Raw genomic sequence first — 19,071 nt, 5'->3', positions numbered from 1 at the left:
TGCTTGTTACGCCAATGTCGACCAGGACGCTCACCGATACGCCCCCCTGATGTTTGCGTGCCGTCGACCGGGTGTTATTGAACAACTCGTTTATTGCTTTCCAACTTCTGAAGCAGTCAATGAGAGAATGTCTATTAGCTTGATATCCTGTTTGCAATTTTGGCTGATCTCATGTCTGAAGCATCAAATCCTCCAGGGTATATCGACTTCTTGTTCCGCTCATGGCTATCGTACGTCCTCAGACCGCCTGTCCATCGACACGAGTAATCCATCTTCCGCTTGATTTCCTAGATATGTACCCCAGAAAATCGTCTGCTTCAGGGCCAGTGGACCTACAGCAAGAACAGAATTCAAAGTCATGGCCAGTTGTGTTTTATCTCAAGGATCTCTTCAAGGTCGACAGCAACGGTCTATTCTTAGCTTGGTGGGGCAGAGGTCTACGCAACTGCAAAGCCACTTCTCATCTACTGATTTGGATGATACTTACCCGGACTTTGCCAACAGCGCGACAGCATATAGCTTCAAGTTTTGAATTAAAAAAATATAATGCAATAGGTAGCATTAGGCCTCTTGTAGTGTTCATGGTATTCGAAATAAGACGGAGACAGGGAAAAAAAAACATCACAATCGCGCGAAATCTGATTTTTGGAATAACTCGATCAAATCGTACTGTATAAACCCCGGACCGACGCCAAATTACTCGCCGACCTGAGCTCTATCGATAGAATGAGCACTCAGGTCGCCGCCGAGTCACCATGGCCGGAGGTTGGGCAAAAGGACCCAAATCCAAGCGCCCACGGTCGCAAAATCCAGAATGAAATCTCTGCAATGATGGAATGCGCAAGCCGCATGACCAAGAAAGGCAAGGCAAAGGCCTACCCCCAGGCAAAGACCAATGCTCTTTTCAAGTCTATACTTGAATTCATCGAGAAAGTCCCAGGAGAGCCGGCGGGGGCGATACACCCAGAGGCGACCACTAAGGGCGACCTGGACGCACTCGCCGCCAAGATCCTTGAAGCTGTATCTTTCCAGTCCAGGGTTTCCCCTACGGCAAGCAGGACTAAGTCATTCGTTGAAGCCCTCACGACCAACAGCCCACCACAGTCTTACCCCCAATCGGTACTAAGCAGAATGACCCCAACGTCCGCAGCCCCAATCTCTTCCCGCAAGCTCAGGGAGGTTAGGGTTAGGACAAACTTTAATAATGACAATAGAGCCAGACCGGGACATAGTAGAACCTCTGCCCAGGTGGTCAAGATGGCAAACGAAGGTATCGAACGGGCAGGGCTGTTTACAGGCCCAGGCAGAAACAAGGCAATCGAAATGGCGACAGTCCAGGTGTCAGGAGATTACCTCCTCATCGCAAAGGACGCAGCTACGGCCGAGAGACTGACAAAGAATGGACCACAGTGGGTGACTTGCCTCGGTGGAAACGCAGAGGTAGTCACACCAGTGTACACAGTTATGGTGATGAATATCCCGGTTTCGACATTCAACCCACAAGAACAGGAACAGATGAGACATACCCTTATCGGGTCCAATTACCAACTACTAGCCGACCACAAGATCAACCACATGGACTGGATGATGAAACCCAGACAAGGCAAAGCAACAGGGACAATAGTCATCAGCTTCATGACAAAGGCAGGAGCAAACGCGGCAATAGCAGCAGGAATCCTCGCCTGGGAAGGTCAGGCGAAGCGCACCATTAGGTACGACAAAGCATGCAGAGTGCTGCAATGCTTTAGATGCTACGAATACGGACATACAACGCGCCAATGTCGCAACAAAGAAGCATGCGGACACTGTGCAGAGGAACACCTCACCCGAGACTGCCCGGCGCCAAACGGGCCACAGACGTGCACTCTATGCAAGGGTACCCACTCCGCGTGGGACCAGAGGTGCGTCTACCGCAAAAAGGACATGGAGAGAGCAGAGAGGGAGAAGGAAAGAGTTAGAGCACAGCCCTACTACCTCGAGGACCCGGCGATTAGCCCAGGGCCATCGGAGAGAGGCTCGGTAGTCTCATTTAACATCCCAGATCGCGAGGTTCGGATGGAGGGAGGACCAGCCACGGATCCGACCCCAGCTGAAGCAGCAGCAGCGTCCGAGATGAGCTCAAGATCCATAGCAGAGAGAATTGGAAGCCAGACAAGCACGCCGAGAAACCAGGAGATGGCTTCTGCCCTGCGCCCACAAGGAGTGCGCAAAACCACCGCACCAAGGCCTACGATGACCCCGGTCCAGGCAAAGAGAGCCATGGCGAACCAAATGGCAATCAACATCCAGGACAGGCAGTGCGAACCAGGATCAGATGCGATCGAAGCCATAGACGACAGCCAGCACAGGGAAGTCACCCCGCCATCGGCGCAACAGGATGGCTTCCAGAGGGTAGTGAGACGCCGCTCGCAGCGAGGCAGCACAAGGACACGGAACAACAGTGCCTCTAATGAATAGAGACACCACACAGATCAAAATCATACAGTACAATGTAGGCAGAAAACTCGCCACGATGTCTCAACTGCTCAGGCACCCGGACATAGGGTCATACGACGTCATCGCCATCCAGGAGCCTTATATAAGACCGGACATCCGGGCAACGCACAACCCAAACGGAGGGCTTTTCCACGTGGTGCTCCCACCGAGCGAGGAAAGGCCGAGAGTGTGCCTATACATACACCGCGGAATTGACATGAGGAAGCTAAGAGTGCACTGGTACGACAGCAGAGACATGATATCCATTACAATTGAGGGCGAAATTCCACTTGCCATCCACAACATATATAACCCACACACGGAAGGAGGAGAGCCAAACATGGAATACCATGGGATTCCAGGGAACAGTGTTCTCCCGATCCTAGACCGGGCAATTCAGTCCACAATGACACACGAGCAAGTCGTAGTAGGGGACTTCAACCTCCACCACGAATGCTGGTCTGGGCCAATAGACCACCCGAGCCCAACTAATCAGACTACCGGCTTCATCAATGTCCTTACAAGGGCGGGCATGGATCAGTGTCTGCCGGTTGGCACAATTACTAGGCTAAGGCACCGGAGAGAAGACAGAGACTCAACAATCGACTTGATCTGGGCTACTGAGGACCTTCGACAGAGGATGCGAAAGTGTCAAGTGCAACCAAGACTCGAAGCTGGATCCGACCACAAGCCCGTTGAGACAGTCATCCAAATAAGGACCCCAGAAGCACCGATCGAGACCCGAAGGAGCTACAAGGCAATGGACACAGAAAAGTACCAGAGCTACTTACGAAATAACCTCAGACAGGAGACACCTCTCCGGACAAGGGAGCAGGTAGATCAGAGAGCGGCCGAAATTGCACGAAAGATTAGCGAAGCGATAGAGGTCTCCACGCCGGAGGTACGGATACATCGGATATACACAAAGCCAGACTTCTGCAGGGAAGTCCAGGAGAAGATCCAGGCAGAGAAAAGAGCTAGGCGACGATGGCAGAGATGGATGGACGATGACAGCCAAAAGGAGTACAAGAAAGCAAGAAGAGAGAAACGAAACGCCATCCTCCAAGCGAACCGTAGGGACCACAGGGAGAGAGTCTCACAGGTTGACTCACCAGAAGCCCTATGGAAACTCGCCAAGTGGGTCAAAAACAAGGACAACCCAAGAACAGCATTCACACCAGAAATCCTATACCAAGGAGTAAGGCTTAAGGACTGGGAACAGAAGGCTACGGCCTTTGCAAGCACCTTCTTCCCAGCCCCACCGCCAGCGGACCTAAGCGACATTCGAGACTATACATACCCCCCACCGGTACCCTGCCCGGATGTGACAGAAGAAGAGGTCCAGCGGGCAATTAGAGAATCGGCAGCGGAGAAGGCCCCAGGCCCAGACCAAATCCCAAACAGAGCACTAAAGATTGTAGAGGACATACTTACAGAACCACTACAACAGCTATTCAACGCCTGCATCCGCATACAGCATTGCCCACAGCACTTCAAACACTCGACGACAGTAGTAATCCCGAAACCAGGGAAGGCTACGTACAGAGAGACCAAGTCATACAGACCGATTGCTCTTATGAACACGATTGGGAAGATGCTCGACTCAGTGATTGCAACCCGATTGCAATACTATGCCGAAAATTACCAACTGTTGCCAAGGCACCACACAGGTGGCAGGAAGGCCACCTCGTGCGAACATGCACTCCACCTGCTAGTTGAAAAGGTCCACACGGCATGGGGAAGGGGCGAGGTTGCCTCGCTCCTCATGCTCGATGTCACAGGCGCGTTTGACAACGTGTCCCACCAAAGGCTACTCCACAACCTAAGGAAACGACACATTCACCCACACCTTGTAGGATGGCTAGCAAGCTACCTAAGCGGGAGAACGACGGAGATCAGGCTAAAGGAGGGCACCTCCAGCCCAATACCTACAGATACCGGGATACCCCAGGGATCGCCACTGTCTCCGATACTATACCTTTTCTATAACGCGGACCTACTCGACATTGGGGACCCGGAGGATATGGTTACAGGGTACATAGACGACACAAGCATCCTAGTGACAGGAAAGACGAAGGCCGACACCGCCACCTCACTAGCAACTATACACAGGAGAGCGGCGGAGTGGGCAAAGAAGACCGGGTCGGTCTTCGCCCCTCACAAATACGTCCTGATACACTTTGCGAAAAACAGGGCAGACACAGAAGCGGAGGCACCACTCGTCCTTCCAGAGGTGACAATCCAACCAAGCCCAGCTGCTAAACTATTAGGAGTGGTACTCGACAAGCAACTCACAGGCCTTCACCATGCACAACGATTGTACGAAGGGGCGATGGTGACGATGAAAGGCTTCCAGGCGATATCGGGGTCCACCTGGGGAATAACACTACAACACAGCGTACAGCTGTATAAGGCAGTCTTACTCCCGAAGCTCGCATACGCAAGCACGGTGTGGTTCAGGACAAACCCAGAACACGGAAACAAGACAAACATAGCGAAGATCACCAGGATCCTAGAATCAGTCCAGAAAGAGGCCCTCAAATGGGCAACAGGGGCGTGGCGCACCACGGCCCTAGCCGCCCTAGAAATTGAGACAAACGTCATGCCGATTGAACTCTACATCCGACAACGAAACGCAAACACATTATACAGAATCAAAGGCAGCGATATGTATCAAGCAATCATGCGGGCACGAGGACCGAGGACTCGCAACAGGACGGAAGTCACGCCCCTACAGGCCATCGAACAACAACACCTAGCGAGAAACAGAATCACAGGACAAGAACTGGAGACGATCGAACCAATCATGGTCACCATGGCTAGCCCATGGTGGACGCCCCCAGAAAGCCACGTTGCAAGCTCTAAAGGAGGTGCTATCCGACTACATCGGAGTGCAGTGAGACGAGCGAAACGGAACTGCCGCCATGCTCTTATATACACCGACGGAAGCGAAATCCAAGGACAAGTAGGCGCAGCCGCGTGGTGCCCGGACGCAGAAAGATCAAGAACACGATATATGGGAGACAATACCCAGTCCACCGTATACTCGGCGGAACTTACGGGGCTAGAGCTCGCTCTCCAGATCGGACAGGAACTCGAGTGGTGCAACAAAATGACGATTTTCACCGACAACCAAGCAGCAATACAGGCGGTCACAAACCCGAGGATCACATCAGGACAATACATCACCCATCGAGTAATTGCTGAGATGGAGCAAGCAAGGAGACAAGGGATCGCAGTCACCTTGCAATGGATTCCCTCTCATACTGGTATACGTGGCAACGAAGAGGTAGACGAGCTGGCCAAGCAAGCAGGCGGCTGGTGTAAGGGACTAAACGAGGTACACGAGTTCCGCAGAGCCCGCAAATACCAGTCGTACTCCCTCCGATCCGCCATAAAGAGGGCAATGCGGGTGGATACCACCAAGGAATGGGAGACAAGATGGGAGAACGGCAAACACGGCCGCGAATACTACCCACTCGCCATGAAGCCACACAGGCGACATTTGGCTAGTCACGGGCAAAGAAGGAAAGCCCTCTCTGCAGTAGTGGTCCAGATGAAGACAGGGAAAATCGGGCTGAACTCCTACTTGCATGGGATAAGACCCCTTGACACACCCACGGACAGGTGCCGAGGGTGTGCCGAGCAAAGGGAAACGCTTCATCATGTACTTCTTGACTGTCCCTCCTACCGGGAGAGCAGACAAAAGTACTGGGGGAACTACCCGCCAAACAGTCTCAGGGAAATACTCTCCGACACAGAGAAAACAACAACCGCGGCAAGACAATTACTGACACTCGGCCTGCTGGCTCAATTCAGCAGGGTGGCAAAGCGGACCCTGTCTGAACCCGAGAGGGAGACAGACACAAGACAAATAAGCGCAAGGCCATAGATACAGAACACAGAAGAGAGATGGACACACGACAAAACAGAACAGAAAGCGAAGAGCGAAAGCAGGGGTGTGTAGGGCGGCAGGAAGGCACACGATCATGTGAATAACATAGTAGCTAGATAGTCTTCCCGGCAAGACCCGCAGGGTTAAATGGAGTATGATTCAAAAAAAAAAAAAAAAAAAAAAAATGGCTGGGGACAGGGTGATACTTCTTACAAGTGCTGCGAGGACTTTTTTGTGTCTGTAGCCTTAACGACATGCTCTAGTACTTTGTTACTCGTGGCCAACATACCCCATAGATATATCAAGAACACATAGAAGTTTGAGAGCCGTAGGAAGCGAAAGGATGGCGCTATGTAGAAAAACAACTTTCTCGAAACATTATTGAGCGCTGACAACCAAATACCTACCGAAAACCACCAATCACTTTTCTGAAAGCATGTTCATTCGAAGACTTGGAGAAGCGTCCTGATGCATAGCTCAAATCGATCAAGAACACTCCCAGATATATCCAGGAAAGTGTAGACACATCTCTATTCAATATCTAGTAAACTGCTGGAAGAGATGTGGAAGAACAGGGTATGTCTTGGCATCAGGGTCATGTACCCAACATGCCACCATATCAAATATCCAGAACGAATGCTATCGAGTAACAGTAAATGAATCTCACACAGCTCAGGATATATTTTTAGGACGCTCGGGCAGGTATCAAAGGCTTTGCAGCGTTGCAACGAGATCAGAAACGCAAGTATGCAATCTCCACCATAATCACCTGCGAAACAGAGCAGACGTTCTGTGTTAGTGCAGGCACTTATGTATTCCGTGTATGGGCAATATCATAGTAAGACAGACTGTCTGGTTATCTAAATTTCTCAGTCTCGCAGATTTATGGCCGTGGGTCTACAAGTATGGGGATTGGCTCGATGATCCCTCGCTTTCATATACCTTCTGGAGTTTATTCTTGGCTGGCGCGAAGAAATCTGCTATAGCTGAGGAAGGATCTCAAGAATGCTTCAAATACTGCAGGCCTTTGTTTTGCTCGCCAGCCACTTGAGACATGATCAAGATGCAAAGGATTCTATTCGCAAGCTCCAATTCGGGTAAGACAAAATTGAAAGAGGCGTCGAGTTCATCTTGATTGTGCTAATTGCATCAAGTCGTTGGCGATCTTCACAGCAAATTCTTCATTGTTGATGTCTTTTTCGTCGTGAACAATAGAGATGCCTGAGTCCTGCAGTTGATTGACCAGTGTATCGATCAATGCATCGTCTGCATCGCGGTCCTCGAAAGCACCTCCTGGCGTAGCGATCATGCTAACACCACCTTTTGGTAGGGTAATTTGCACCATCTTCGGGTTAGCAGCGAAGCGCTTGATCTTGTCCGCTATGAATTTGCCAACATCTATGCACTCATCTTTAGTGGTGCGCATCAGAGTTACTGTAGGATTATGTTCGAACAGCTTCCTTTGCTGATATTTCTCCGGAACTGTTGCTTTTGGCCCAAAATTGACCATGTCGGTAGCTCCAAGGGAGATGACGGTTGGAATGCCTGCTTTGAGGGCTGCTTCGAGACGGTCGGGCCCAGCGCTCATGTTCCCACCCATGAGGAAATCGCAGATCTCGGTTGTGGTCAGGTCTAGTACAGCATCGAGGCGACCCTCTGATATCAAACGCTCCATGGCCTTGCCTCCGTGTCCAGTGGCATGGAAGACGTATGTCTCGACTGCATAGTTGGATTCGAGATGTTCGCGAATCTTGTCGACGCAAGGAGTCGTCACACCGAACATTGTGATGCCAACTCGTAATTTTTGGTTCCCTTGATCCTGCTCTGGACGATGTTGAAGTTGTTGTTCGTAGGCAGCTGACATGCCTGCTATGGCAGCAGCCGCATTGTTTAGTATGTTTTTCAGAAGGTCATTGGCGCCTGCGATATCTACCACCGAGTACATCAAGGTGATATCAGTTTCGCCCACGATCGGACCAGTATCTCCAGAAGCGACCGTGCTTGCAATGAGTTTGGGCAGGCCAATTGGTAGAGTTCGCATGACAGCCGAAGCCAGACTGGTGCCTCCACTACCTCCTGCGCTAATAACGCCATGAATGGGCTGCTTTTGGTGTAGCTCTCTAATGCAAGAGGTTGCGCAATGGATCATATATTTGATGATTTCACCACGCGGTAGATCTTGCAGCTTGTCCCGTTCTTCTTTCGTGCCGAACCTCGTAACTAATTCATGTTGAGAGATACTGATGGCTGGATGGTCGACGGGGCTACGACCGCAATCAACTACAGTAATCGAGGTACCAGGTAAAGACAGAGCGACCAGTCGAGAGTGGAGATGGAGTATCTCGGGTAGCTTTGTGTCCAGCGTACCCAATAAGACTATGTGTGGCATTGCGACGACAGAACACTAGAACAAGGGAATTGGCTGTGTCCAGAGTCCATTGGAAGTATTGTTGAGTGCAGGATGGCATTGCATCGCGTCGGAGGAGGGGTGCGGGGAGGTTGGTGATGTCTTGATGCAGCGGTTGCGTCATGCCGATCAAACAGCTCAACTTCGATTTCCAGTCACCTTCCTCTTTCACACTTATCAACCATCGAAAATCTGTCGAAATATCCAGACAGCTGACTACGCAAATCATGGCACCTCCGACAGATCGCAAGCAAATTCTTGAAAACTTCCGCAAGCAGATTGATGCTGGGAAGCCCATTGTCGGAGCAGGCGCTGGTATTGGCCTGTCCGCCAAATCGATTGAAGCAGGCGGCGGCGACATGATCATCATTTACAACAGTGGACGCTTCCGAATGGCTGGTAGAGGCTCCTTGGCTGGACTGATGCCTTTCAGCAATGCCAATGATGTTGTCGTTGACATGGCGAAAGAAGTGCTCCCTATCGTCGAGCACACTCCAGTCATAGCCGGCGTCTGCGGCACCGACCCGTTCAAGGACATGCCTCGCTTTTTGAAGCAACTCAGTGACCTTGGATTTGCCGGTGTCCAGAACTTCCCTACTGTCGGTCTGATTGATGGCCAGTTCCGTGCAAACCTCGAGGAGACTGGCATGGGCTTCGACAAGGAAGTCGAGATGATACGACTGGCTGCAGAGATGGGGATGCTGACAACACCGTATGTGTTCAATGTCGAAGAAGCGAAAGCAATGGCAGGCGCTGGAGCGGACGTGATCGTTGCACACATGGGTCTCACGACCAGCGGTACGATTGGCGCGCAAACAGGCAAATCTGCGAAAGATTGTGTCAGGGACATACGAGCAATCAGAGATGCCGCGGCTGGAGTCAAGGAGGATATTATTGTTCTCTGCCATGGTGGGCCAATCGCAGAGCCCGAAGATGCGGAGTTCGTGCTCGGAAGAGTCAAGGGCTTGCACGGCTTCTTTGGTGCCAGTTCGATGGAGCGCCTACCGGTAGAGAAAGCTATCAAAGGCATCACCGAACAGTTCAAGGGCATTGCCGTAGCGAAAGTATAAATCTATCTGGTCGCCCTGTTAGTAAAGATACAACCACCTTCCTCAACAGGATCGAGCGACGTCTTGGTTCAAATTTGTGGGCGCTTTCGGCCGTCGAAAACATCATGCATCAGAATTGCCTGCTCCTGACATAGGAATAACTCGGCGTGGTCTAGTAATGCGCATAGAGCTTCCTTTATCCACGTAGAACACGACAGGTCAAGGCCAATACTCGCCTGACGAGAACTTCTGGTTATGTTGAGAGGTGGCATGACTCTGATGCAGATTGGAGGCACGACTGTCTTTCGTGGCGTTGGCCAATGTTTATCTTGGCTGTCAGCAACTTCCTCAGCTCGTCGACCCGGCTCAGACGCACTCACTCAAATCTGCAGTTTTCTCCTGGCTGAATTGTGAGAGCTTGAACTTGTTGTGGAGAAGCTGAATATGGATGGTTGTTTAGAACGAAGACTTGAGAATGTCAATCGTAGTCTCAAGTGGAGGAAGGAGCGCTTGACGGCTTTGTCCGTTTTGTGTAGCTTCTGTCGGCCCTCAATGGCTATCACACTCTCTGGGAATGCCTGCTGTGGAAACAATATCCTGCAATTCTACTGCCCAAATCGAAAGAGTTCCTTCATCTGGAGTGCTACCTCCATCGTCTGGAGGTAAGATACTAGGTAAGGCCAGCCCAAGGGCAGCGGCGGCCGTATGCGCAGTACGACGTCTCGAGCCCATTGGCCGGCTTGAGTCTGCGGCGAGCAAGAGATTCGATACATATATTGAGGCAGCGCTGAGAGCGAGCGAGAGAGAGGTGGTGCAGGTCCGAAAGGTGACGGTGGTCAAGGCAAGGAAGGTGATGCCTATTGTGGCGTTGATCAGACCTGAAGATATAGCATTCTAATGCTGAGCAACATCGAGATTGCTGCGAGTGGTCATCAGAAGTCCTCCGTCACAGATCCGTTTGTTTGCTTTGCTCGTCGAGGCTCGACCATACAATGTTTTCCGTCTTCTTGAACATCCTGCCTGTCACACAACAACAACACGCTGAAGCTAGTCAACCATCATCAAAATGCCACCAACAACGAGATCTTTTACAAAACAGGCCACCGCCGTCGACTTGAGAGACATTATTTCATGGACCTCTGCCGTCACTGGCGAGGCGGTCTTCTATGAAAGGTTCCACGATTACGATGAAGAAGGAGAGGTTCTGTTCGTGCAGTTACGCATGAACGAGCAGAAAGAATTGGTTCCTTGGACCGACGGCGAAGAGGATGGTATCAATTAGATCTACCTGAAGATCGTGACATAGATGCTGATTAGACCTAGAAGACCAGGACCTTGAGATGGCAGACAACGACAGTGTCGAGAAGGGAGAGTTCGATCCAGACTTCGTTCCAGAAGCAGACCGCGCCGCCGACGAAGACCATGTCGGCGTGCAAAAACTTGCTCAAGAGGCACAAATGGCACCCAAGCAGAGACGTCTACCAGCCAGGCGCCGTCAGACCTCCAAGGTCAACAAAACCACAACTCTTCCCGCCGATTCTCTCCCTGGCCTTCCTCTTCCCGCCGCTCTGGATGCCGGCATGATTGTTGACATGACCGACCTTGTTCAACACGAGTCCGTTCTCGACTTCATTGTCAGCCCCTCATCGGAGGCAGTTCTGCAGTCAACCTCGCAGAAAAGTCTCTCAAGCATGCTCAGAAACTTCCGGGTCGATGACCTGTCAGAAGTCAATGGAGCAAGGGCTCACGCGAGGGAGAAGGAGGCCTACGATTCTGTTCGTCCAAGCAAGGTCATCAACGGTAGACGGGTGCTCGACCCTCGCCCAGTCATCTTTCGCCCAAGCAATCCCGCGTACAAAGAGATCGTTGACTTGGGTCCGTTATAGATAGGTTAGAATGCTAGTGAGGGAAACACTTGTGTAGGATAGAAAGAACGAAAGATACAATTTTCTCAACCCAACAAGATTTGATGCTGCCTTCGATGGAACTCCTCCGTGATATAAAAGTTTGGTGCCTTCTGATAGCTATTTGTAGCTGTGGCATCATATCTGAAGCGATATACGCCTCCTGAACCTCTTGTAGGGAGATCTCGGGCTGCATACAGGGCCCATAGCTCCAGCTGAGCCTGCATGGACATGATTATCTGTCCAAATGCGAAATTTTCCAAGGATGTGTTTGCTTTCCATCGAGGGTCCTGTGTCATAGAGTGTTTCTCTGGACAAGTGGTATCATGGTAATCACACCGTGCATTCCGATAGTATAGCGTCAGCTGTATTGAGTCCAGGAGAGGGTGGATGGACTATATTTTCCTCGCCCCTCCAGACGGGCTCCATGACGATATCTCTAGTATAGAAAAGCAGAGTGCTATCGTTTTGAAGGGCTTGTCCGTGAGAATGACCTGGGATCTGGCTCTCAATGGATCTTATTTAGTGATACAAGACTTCCTGTCTCTTTATAGAGTATCTAGTAGCACCGATGGCTACTTGGAGCTTGATTTAGTATTCAAACCGATGAGTGAAAGTCGAGGGGAGGTGTGCTCGTCTGGTTTGTTTGTTGTGTTTTGAGCACACCACCTGTACATCACGCTCGAAGCTCGACCATTGCGTCTTTTTCTTTCTACGCAGCCACCACACAAACCACGACACAAACATCTCCAACAACAGCAGACATGGCCTCTCGTTTTGACCTGAATGTGCACCGCGCCAGGCAAGAAGATCTCTTCATCTCCTGCCATCAAAACTTGCTAACTGATATTAGGTTGCACGAGCGCTTCCCGCGCGGCTCTGACTGGAAGATCGCTGTACCTATTCTCGAATGGCTCCGCACCATCGATAACCGTGTGGCTACAGGTTACGAGGGCTTGAGAATCACTGACCTGTGGGTTGAACAAATGAGTCTGATCAATGCTCTCAGCAAGCACAGCATCTTCAGCATCATCCCCAACTACCTGATTACCAGACCTTGCAGAATCGTTGCCACTATCATGCAGGTCTGCGCTGCAGTGTCTCTCCAGAAGGGTAGAAACCCTCCTAGTCCCATCACTGAGGAGGAATTTGATGCCGGCACCTTTGCTCGTCCTTACCAGATCGTGGTCGTCCCCGACGATGACATTGATCCTCTTATCTATATGGATGCCTACACTGTCGCCTTCGACACCGGCGTCAAGCTGTCTACTCCTGCCATCAACATCACCTACCCCGGTGACGAGTACCAGTACCTGGCCAACGCCGATGCCGTCCTTGTCACCATCGAGCGTCTCAAGAAGCTCGTTGGCACCAGAGCCATCAACCTGTCCTGCGTCACCCGCATCATTGTCGACGAGCCTCTGTACATCAACAAGGCTACTTGGCACTCTTTGGGCATGCTGCTTCGTCACCCCCAGATGAACTCTCAGGTCGGCATTGTCTTCTCTGGTCGTGCAGCTTCATTGGACGAGGATGTTGTCAAGAAGATCCGCGAGTTCACCACCCATCACCTGCCCTACTGGCACGAGCACGACACCGAGAGCCGCGCATTGGCTCAGGCCGAGTGGGATGAATACGAAGCTACCATCTGAGCAAGCTTCTTGGACCGTAAGTAAAACTCTCCTTCGCTCAGATCTTTGAAGTTGGCTAACATTCAGACCAGGCATATACGCATCCACATCTTTGAACAAAGGAGGAAAAGCAGGAGCATCCGACCGAACGCTTTTCATTGAGACAAGGAGGCAATAAAGAGAACTCGACGAACGAATGAAATACCCGCAAGCACACGAATGGGAAACAAAGAAACGAGCGAAGGAAACAAGGGCAGACTTGAGGTTTGCAGCAGGACAGTATGGGCTCTTACGTCGTTAGGCAGAATCCGAGGATAGAGCCTTCCTTGCTCAATACTATCGTTGCTGCTATCGTTTCGTGCTATCCTTGTGGTTTTGTGCTCCAGTGTCTTGGTGAGACGTGTTGATTCTTTTGCTGTCGTCCTCGCTGAAGGAAGTCGCGACCACGTCGGCGGGTCAACTGAAGCTATCCAAAGGTCTTTCTCTCTTAGATCCTAGATACATCTTTCGCCAATCTCCTCCTCCGCGATAAATCTAGGGGAAGGTCGCATTCATATAATTCTCTGGAAGACATGAAGTCTACAATCAAAAGACTCAGTGCCCCGCTCCGAAGCGACTGCCCGGTACGGACGCGCTCGCGGTTGCACTACCTGCCTACTTCTGACTGGTCGCCTGGACGCCGCGTCTCTTACGTGAAACCAGAAGATTTGATATTCTACAAGTTCTGAGATAGACAGAGAGCTAACTGACAATATCGCAGCAACTGCTCTGCGTTTGGAGACGGAATGGCACTCGCTAGGCAGTGGGTGTCCCACTTGACGAGGGCGCGAATAACCACATGGAAACGAACGACAGCCTGTCCAGAATTTCGACCTGTCACCTATCCTCCCTTGCTCACAAACTCGAGGACAACTGTAGCGACCGCCAATGAGATGCGCTGGACCTTGAACGGGCCGAGAAAACGAAGTGTACATTCCTCGCAGAGGCCGAGCTACAGACATTCCCGAACAACAGCTCCGACGTTGCCGAATACGACGAGCATTGCGAGTGCAGTAATATAAACCTCCCGAGCGCGCCTTCCTTGGTAGTGTTCTTTTGGGAATTTTCTTGCTCGACATACTGAATTTCAAGTAATTTTGGAATCAACTTGGACCACGGCGAGTCATGGCTGGCAATGGAGGTGCAAGCCTGCCTGCATCGACGACTTGTTGCACACCCTTCGCAAAGCAACATGGAGACTCATGATTGGTCACAGCAGCTTGCCATATCCCATCAACTAACCTGTCGCTGACGTGTAGAATATTGATAACAGTGCCTTGCGACAACTCGCTACCTCCGAGCACCTTCCCCATCGAGTCATTGCTAGACGACATTCGCCAATACCAAAGGAATGAATCATGGTACTGTTGCAGCTTGGCATGCCAGGAGGTAACTTTTCAAGCAGATACTGAACGGACTTTGATTCGGTCACTCGACCGAGATTGCTCGCTCGAACGAACAAGCAAGGGAGGCAGCTTGGACATACACGCGATGATCTTTTCTGCATGGCCTGTATTCTCGGTTCGACCACAGTTGGGAGACTTGAAAGAGCAACCGGAGACAAGATTTTAAGAAAACGGTCTCGAGTAGTTCTGGAGCAATGGTGAGGCCACTGGGATATTGTACCTGGAAGCATACCGTGAACGCAGGCAGAAAAGCATTACCGCATTCCAGGAAAAGCCGTCTTACAACACAGCCGACTGTAGTTCCAACGCAGTTGACTCTACCTGACTCACGGTTTAGCACAATGGAGCCCGGGAACTGGCAAGATCGGCATTATACTTCCGCATGGTGGAATGAAGAGCTGCGTTTTGGGACTATGCGTGATGTATGCAATAACAAGTCTTTTTCTCTTTCTTCCACTTCCGATTCCACGTTTGCGAGCGATTTTGGTGCGGTTGTGTTCAGGACATGGTGCACTTGTTTCCTTCCCTATTAGGGATTTCCTGTCTTTTCAGAGCGAGCATTGCGCAGTCATCATCAGACGAGAGTCCGGATTCAACACCGAGCGTTTGTACTCCTACGACCGGATTATACGCTATCTACACATCGGACTCATCGACATATCTCATACAAGATGGCACCCGGTCAGGGCAGGCGACGGCCCCCTGCCCCGCCAAGCCCACTTCCACGGTACTTGAAATTTCAACTGTTTGGCAGACTAACGATGTCTCTACTGTGTATAGGTCCTCGACATATTACGTTTCCAATCTTTCGACCATCGCTTGTGGACCAAGCAGCATCTCTAATGGATCGATCGATTGCCCTTCGCCTGCTACGGTAACGATACCAGCTTCGAGTTCAGCGCTGCCGTTTGGTGGCACTACCCAAACGAGTATATCGACTGTCTTTCAAGAAGTACCTTGTCCACTCAACACCACTGTTGCCATCACGATCACGTCACTTGTGTCCAGCAATCAGTCATGCCCAACTTGTCCTTCGCAGTCCGGCACCAATCTTTATGGGTGGCTACTGTCGAACCAGTCCGTCAGTTGCTCGACCATCGCAAACATCTCAGCTGTCGTCACGTCCAGTGTATCAGGCTCGCTCGTAAGCGAAACCATCTACGGATCTGCAAATTGTCCGATAGTCTTCGATTCGTCGCCTAGAACAGGCTTTGCGCCCTCGATCTTCACCGCTGGATCACAGTCTCCTGACAGCATATCTACCGTCTACCAGAGCGCGAGTTGTCAAACTATTAGCACGCTTCCGCCGGTCACGACATCAATCTATCTATCAAGCAACAATTGTGCGAACTCAACAGTGTTCTCAACTATCTTCCAAAATGCATCTACCAAGATCATCAGCTCAATCCTTCCCGTCACGACATCGATCTATCTACCTGACACAAATTGCGAGAACTCCACGGTGTTTTCCACAATATTCTCCACCGTTTTCCAGAACGCCTCTACCAAGATCATCAGCTCGATCCTCCCAGTCACGACCTCCATCTACTTACCGAATTCGAATTGTTCAGCCCCGACTGTGATCTCGACCGTTTTCGAAACTGGCTCGGCCGAGAGTCTTTCTGGCTTGAATTCAAGCTGCCCTACTTGTCCCTCTACCGCACCGGCGAATGCAAGCACTATTACGTTGAGTCAGAGTTTCATCTCAACGGTCTATACCCAGAACCCTTCCTGCATTCCAGTGAACGCTTCTTCATTGTACATGAACTCTTTCATTTCAGCCACTCGTTATACGACTGTCTACGGCGCGGATGTGACAGTCACAATGCCTGGATCCTCCTTCACGACCATGGGACCTGATGCATATTGCGAGACCTGCCCCGATGCATGTTATGTAGACTTCAATGACGATGGCATTCCGGATGCTGAGGAGCAAAATGGAACCTTTCCCACTAATGGTACATATGGATATAACTCGACTCACCCAACGACGGTACCTGCACCTGTTGTTATAGCAGATACAAATTTCGAGAATGGTACAGGCGACCCTCTGACAAGTTCGGCATCAAGCCCAAATGTTACTGCTGTGATTGCACAAAGTAATGATAGCACCCCTTTGACTGCGCAGAGTGGACAGAGCTACCTGTAAGGTCCAACGATTCTGTTACAAAAGGAATACAATTCACTGACCTCGAAAATTAGGTTTTTGACCTTCAATAGTGGTTCCGGTCCGCAGCAGCAACAGCTTCTTCTCCGCCGTCAGTCGTCAGACCAGCCGTTGGTCTACAACGCTTCGCAAAATTTCCCTACTGTTGCCGGCGATACATATAATGTGACGGCATATGCGCAGCAAGCTCAAGATGGACCTAATCCGCCAGACTGCTCGATAAGCCTTTGCGTCTACAACAGCTGTAGTTCACCTACTCCACTCTCAACTGGAGTTTGGCAACAGTACTACTATCTCTATTTGGCGACATATGATGATGACTCTGCAACGGCGACATTCAGTATAACTTGTGCCGGCAACGCGTACGTGGGTCTGGACAACATTGCGATCGTCGACATCCCTCCAACAGATAGCTCGACCTCTGCATCGTCAACGGGAAATTCTGGCTCTGGTTCAAGTGCTCCCAGCGGTAGTTCTGTGTCATTAACCACTCTCCCAGGTGGAAGCGTGGTCACAGTGACCAGAACCATCGTGCGCACCAGAACGACTTCCGCTATCGTATCGACCGCATTGTACTACACGACAACTCAAGTTTCGTACGTGATTTCGACATATGAAAGCGACAACACATATACCATTTATCAACCTACCACTCTGGTCTCGACGGCGTATGCCACTGCCACCTCTCTTCAAAACATAACTGTCTCTGCCGTTGTGACCAGCACGAGTAAGTCGATCTATTTTCTTATCCACCGAATGAGATATGCAAACTTCCAGAGGTACATGGTGTTATCTGAGAGCTGAGCGACTGTCTTTTGACATTTTTTCATGGACGTAACGGCTTCCTTGACCTTTGGCTGCTCCGAGATTGGTCTCGTCAACCAGAGATCCTATCTGATGCCATTCTGTTCGCAATATTCGGATGAGAGATCAATTTAGCTAATCTACGCCAAAATTAGCCACCATCACGCAAAACCAAACCTTCACACAACTTAGCACCGCTTTCGTGACAGCCACAGCAATATCAACCCAAATCCAGACGACCTCTATCCAACCGTACACCAGTTATGTGAGCACCACGATAGTCTCGACAGTATATCCGCCGCCTAGCACCTATGTAACAACTGCCAGCCCGATAGTGACGACGTTGTATTCGACAATAGTCCAGACTTCGCTGAGTCTGCAGCCGACTACGATCATATCGACAATTCTTTCCACCCTTCCACCGCAAAGTATTACCGTGGTGGAAACAACTAGTTTGGCTCCATACACCACGACATTCATTTCGAGCTATTTGACAACGTTGTACATCACTCAGACTGGCTCAACTGTGATCTCGACTCAGCAAGCCTCGACATATTACACGACCATCGTCAGCAGCCAACCTCTCGTTACCCAGACACTCTATTCGACTTTGCCAGCTGGAACCTTCACATACTATCTCACGAGCACGCTTCCTCAGATCACTCAAACGATATCGGCGGTGTCCACTGAACTCCAAAATGTCACTCTCCCACCTCAAACTCAATACGTAACGACGCTTATCACGTACACACTTCCAGCTTCCAGCTTCACCACAGTCCAGACGATTTCAGAAACGCTGGTATCGACGTATGTGACGACCTTGCCAGCCTCAACCCTCCTTTCGACGGTTGTGCAGACCACGATGCTTCCTGCAAGCACTACGACAGCTCCTGGGCCAACAACAACAGCTCCAGGGCCAACAAAGACCTCAATAATCTTTTCGACATACCTGACCACATATACGACCACTTTGCCGGCTAGTTACATCACATATACGAGCTATAGCACGAGCATCCAACCAGCATCGACCATCACCGAGCTCACCACGATTATTTCTAGCGCTCCTGGCACGACCAGCACCATCATCAGGTATGTAATTTCACAATTTCGCGAGGCCCAATCTTGCCCTTTTGGAACGAAGCAGGTTAGGAAGCTCGGGGTCAACGTTCCCAAAGGTCATGGCATTCTTCTTTCTCTATGACCTCTCTGAGATAAGAAGATAGCGCACATATGCTTGCAAGAGATGCGATAAAGATCTTTGCCTCTGATGATGATGAACCCTTGTTTGCTGCCC

At 50.6% G+C, this 19,071-nt stretch overlaps 3 protein-coding genes across 3 annotated transcripts; 2 read left to right on the top strand and 1 right to left on the bottom strand.

Annotated features, from left to right (window-relative positions):
* Positions 1-7,496: 7,496 nt before the first annotated feature.
* Positions 7,497-8,759, bottom strand: M437DRAFT_49128 (UPF0261 domain-containing protein; the record flags this gene model as incomplete). The annotated part of the gene is made up of 1 exon (XM_041021784.1): positions 7,497-8,759. The coding sequence occupies one exon, from the start codon at positions 8,757-8,759 to the stop codon at positions 7,497-7,499; it is 1,263 nt and encodes a 420-aa protein (XP_040879469.1).
* Positions 8,760-9,004: 245 nt separating this feature from the next.
* Positions 9,005-9,847, top strand: M437DRAFT_49194 (uncharacterized protein; the record flags this gene model as incomplete). The annotated part of the gene is made up of 1 exon (XM_041021798.1): positions 9,005-9,847. The coding sequence occupies one exon, from the start codon at positions 9,005-9,007 to the stop codon at positions 9,845-9,847; it is 843 nt and encodes a 280-aa protein (XP_040879468.1).
* A 1,045-nt stretch (positions 9,848-10,892) lies between these two features.
* On the top strand, positions 10,893-13,382 carry M437DRAFT_84784 (uncharacterized protein; the record flags this gene model as incomplete). Its single annotated transcript, XM_041028165.1, has 3 exons — positions 10,893-11,097; positions 11,150-11,678; positions 12,584-13,382. 3 exons carry the CDS (start codon positions 10,893-10,895, stop codon positions 13,380-13,382), a joined length of 1,533 nt encoding a protein of 510 aa, XP_040879467.1.
* Between the last annotated feature and the right edge of the window lie 5,689 nt (positions 13,383-19,071).

The sequence above is a fragment of the Aureobasidium melanogenum genome, assembly GCF_000721775.1.
Source record: "Aureobasidium melanogenum CBS 110374 unplaced genomic scaffold scaffold_11, whole genome shotgun sequence".
Lineage (NCBI taxonomy): Eukaryota > Fungi > Ascomycota > Dothideomycetes > Dothideales > Saccotheciaceae > Aureobasidium > Aureobasidium melanogenum.
This window is presented reverse-complemented; position numbering and strand designations above follow the sequence as displayed.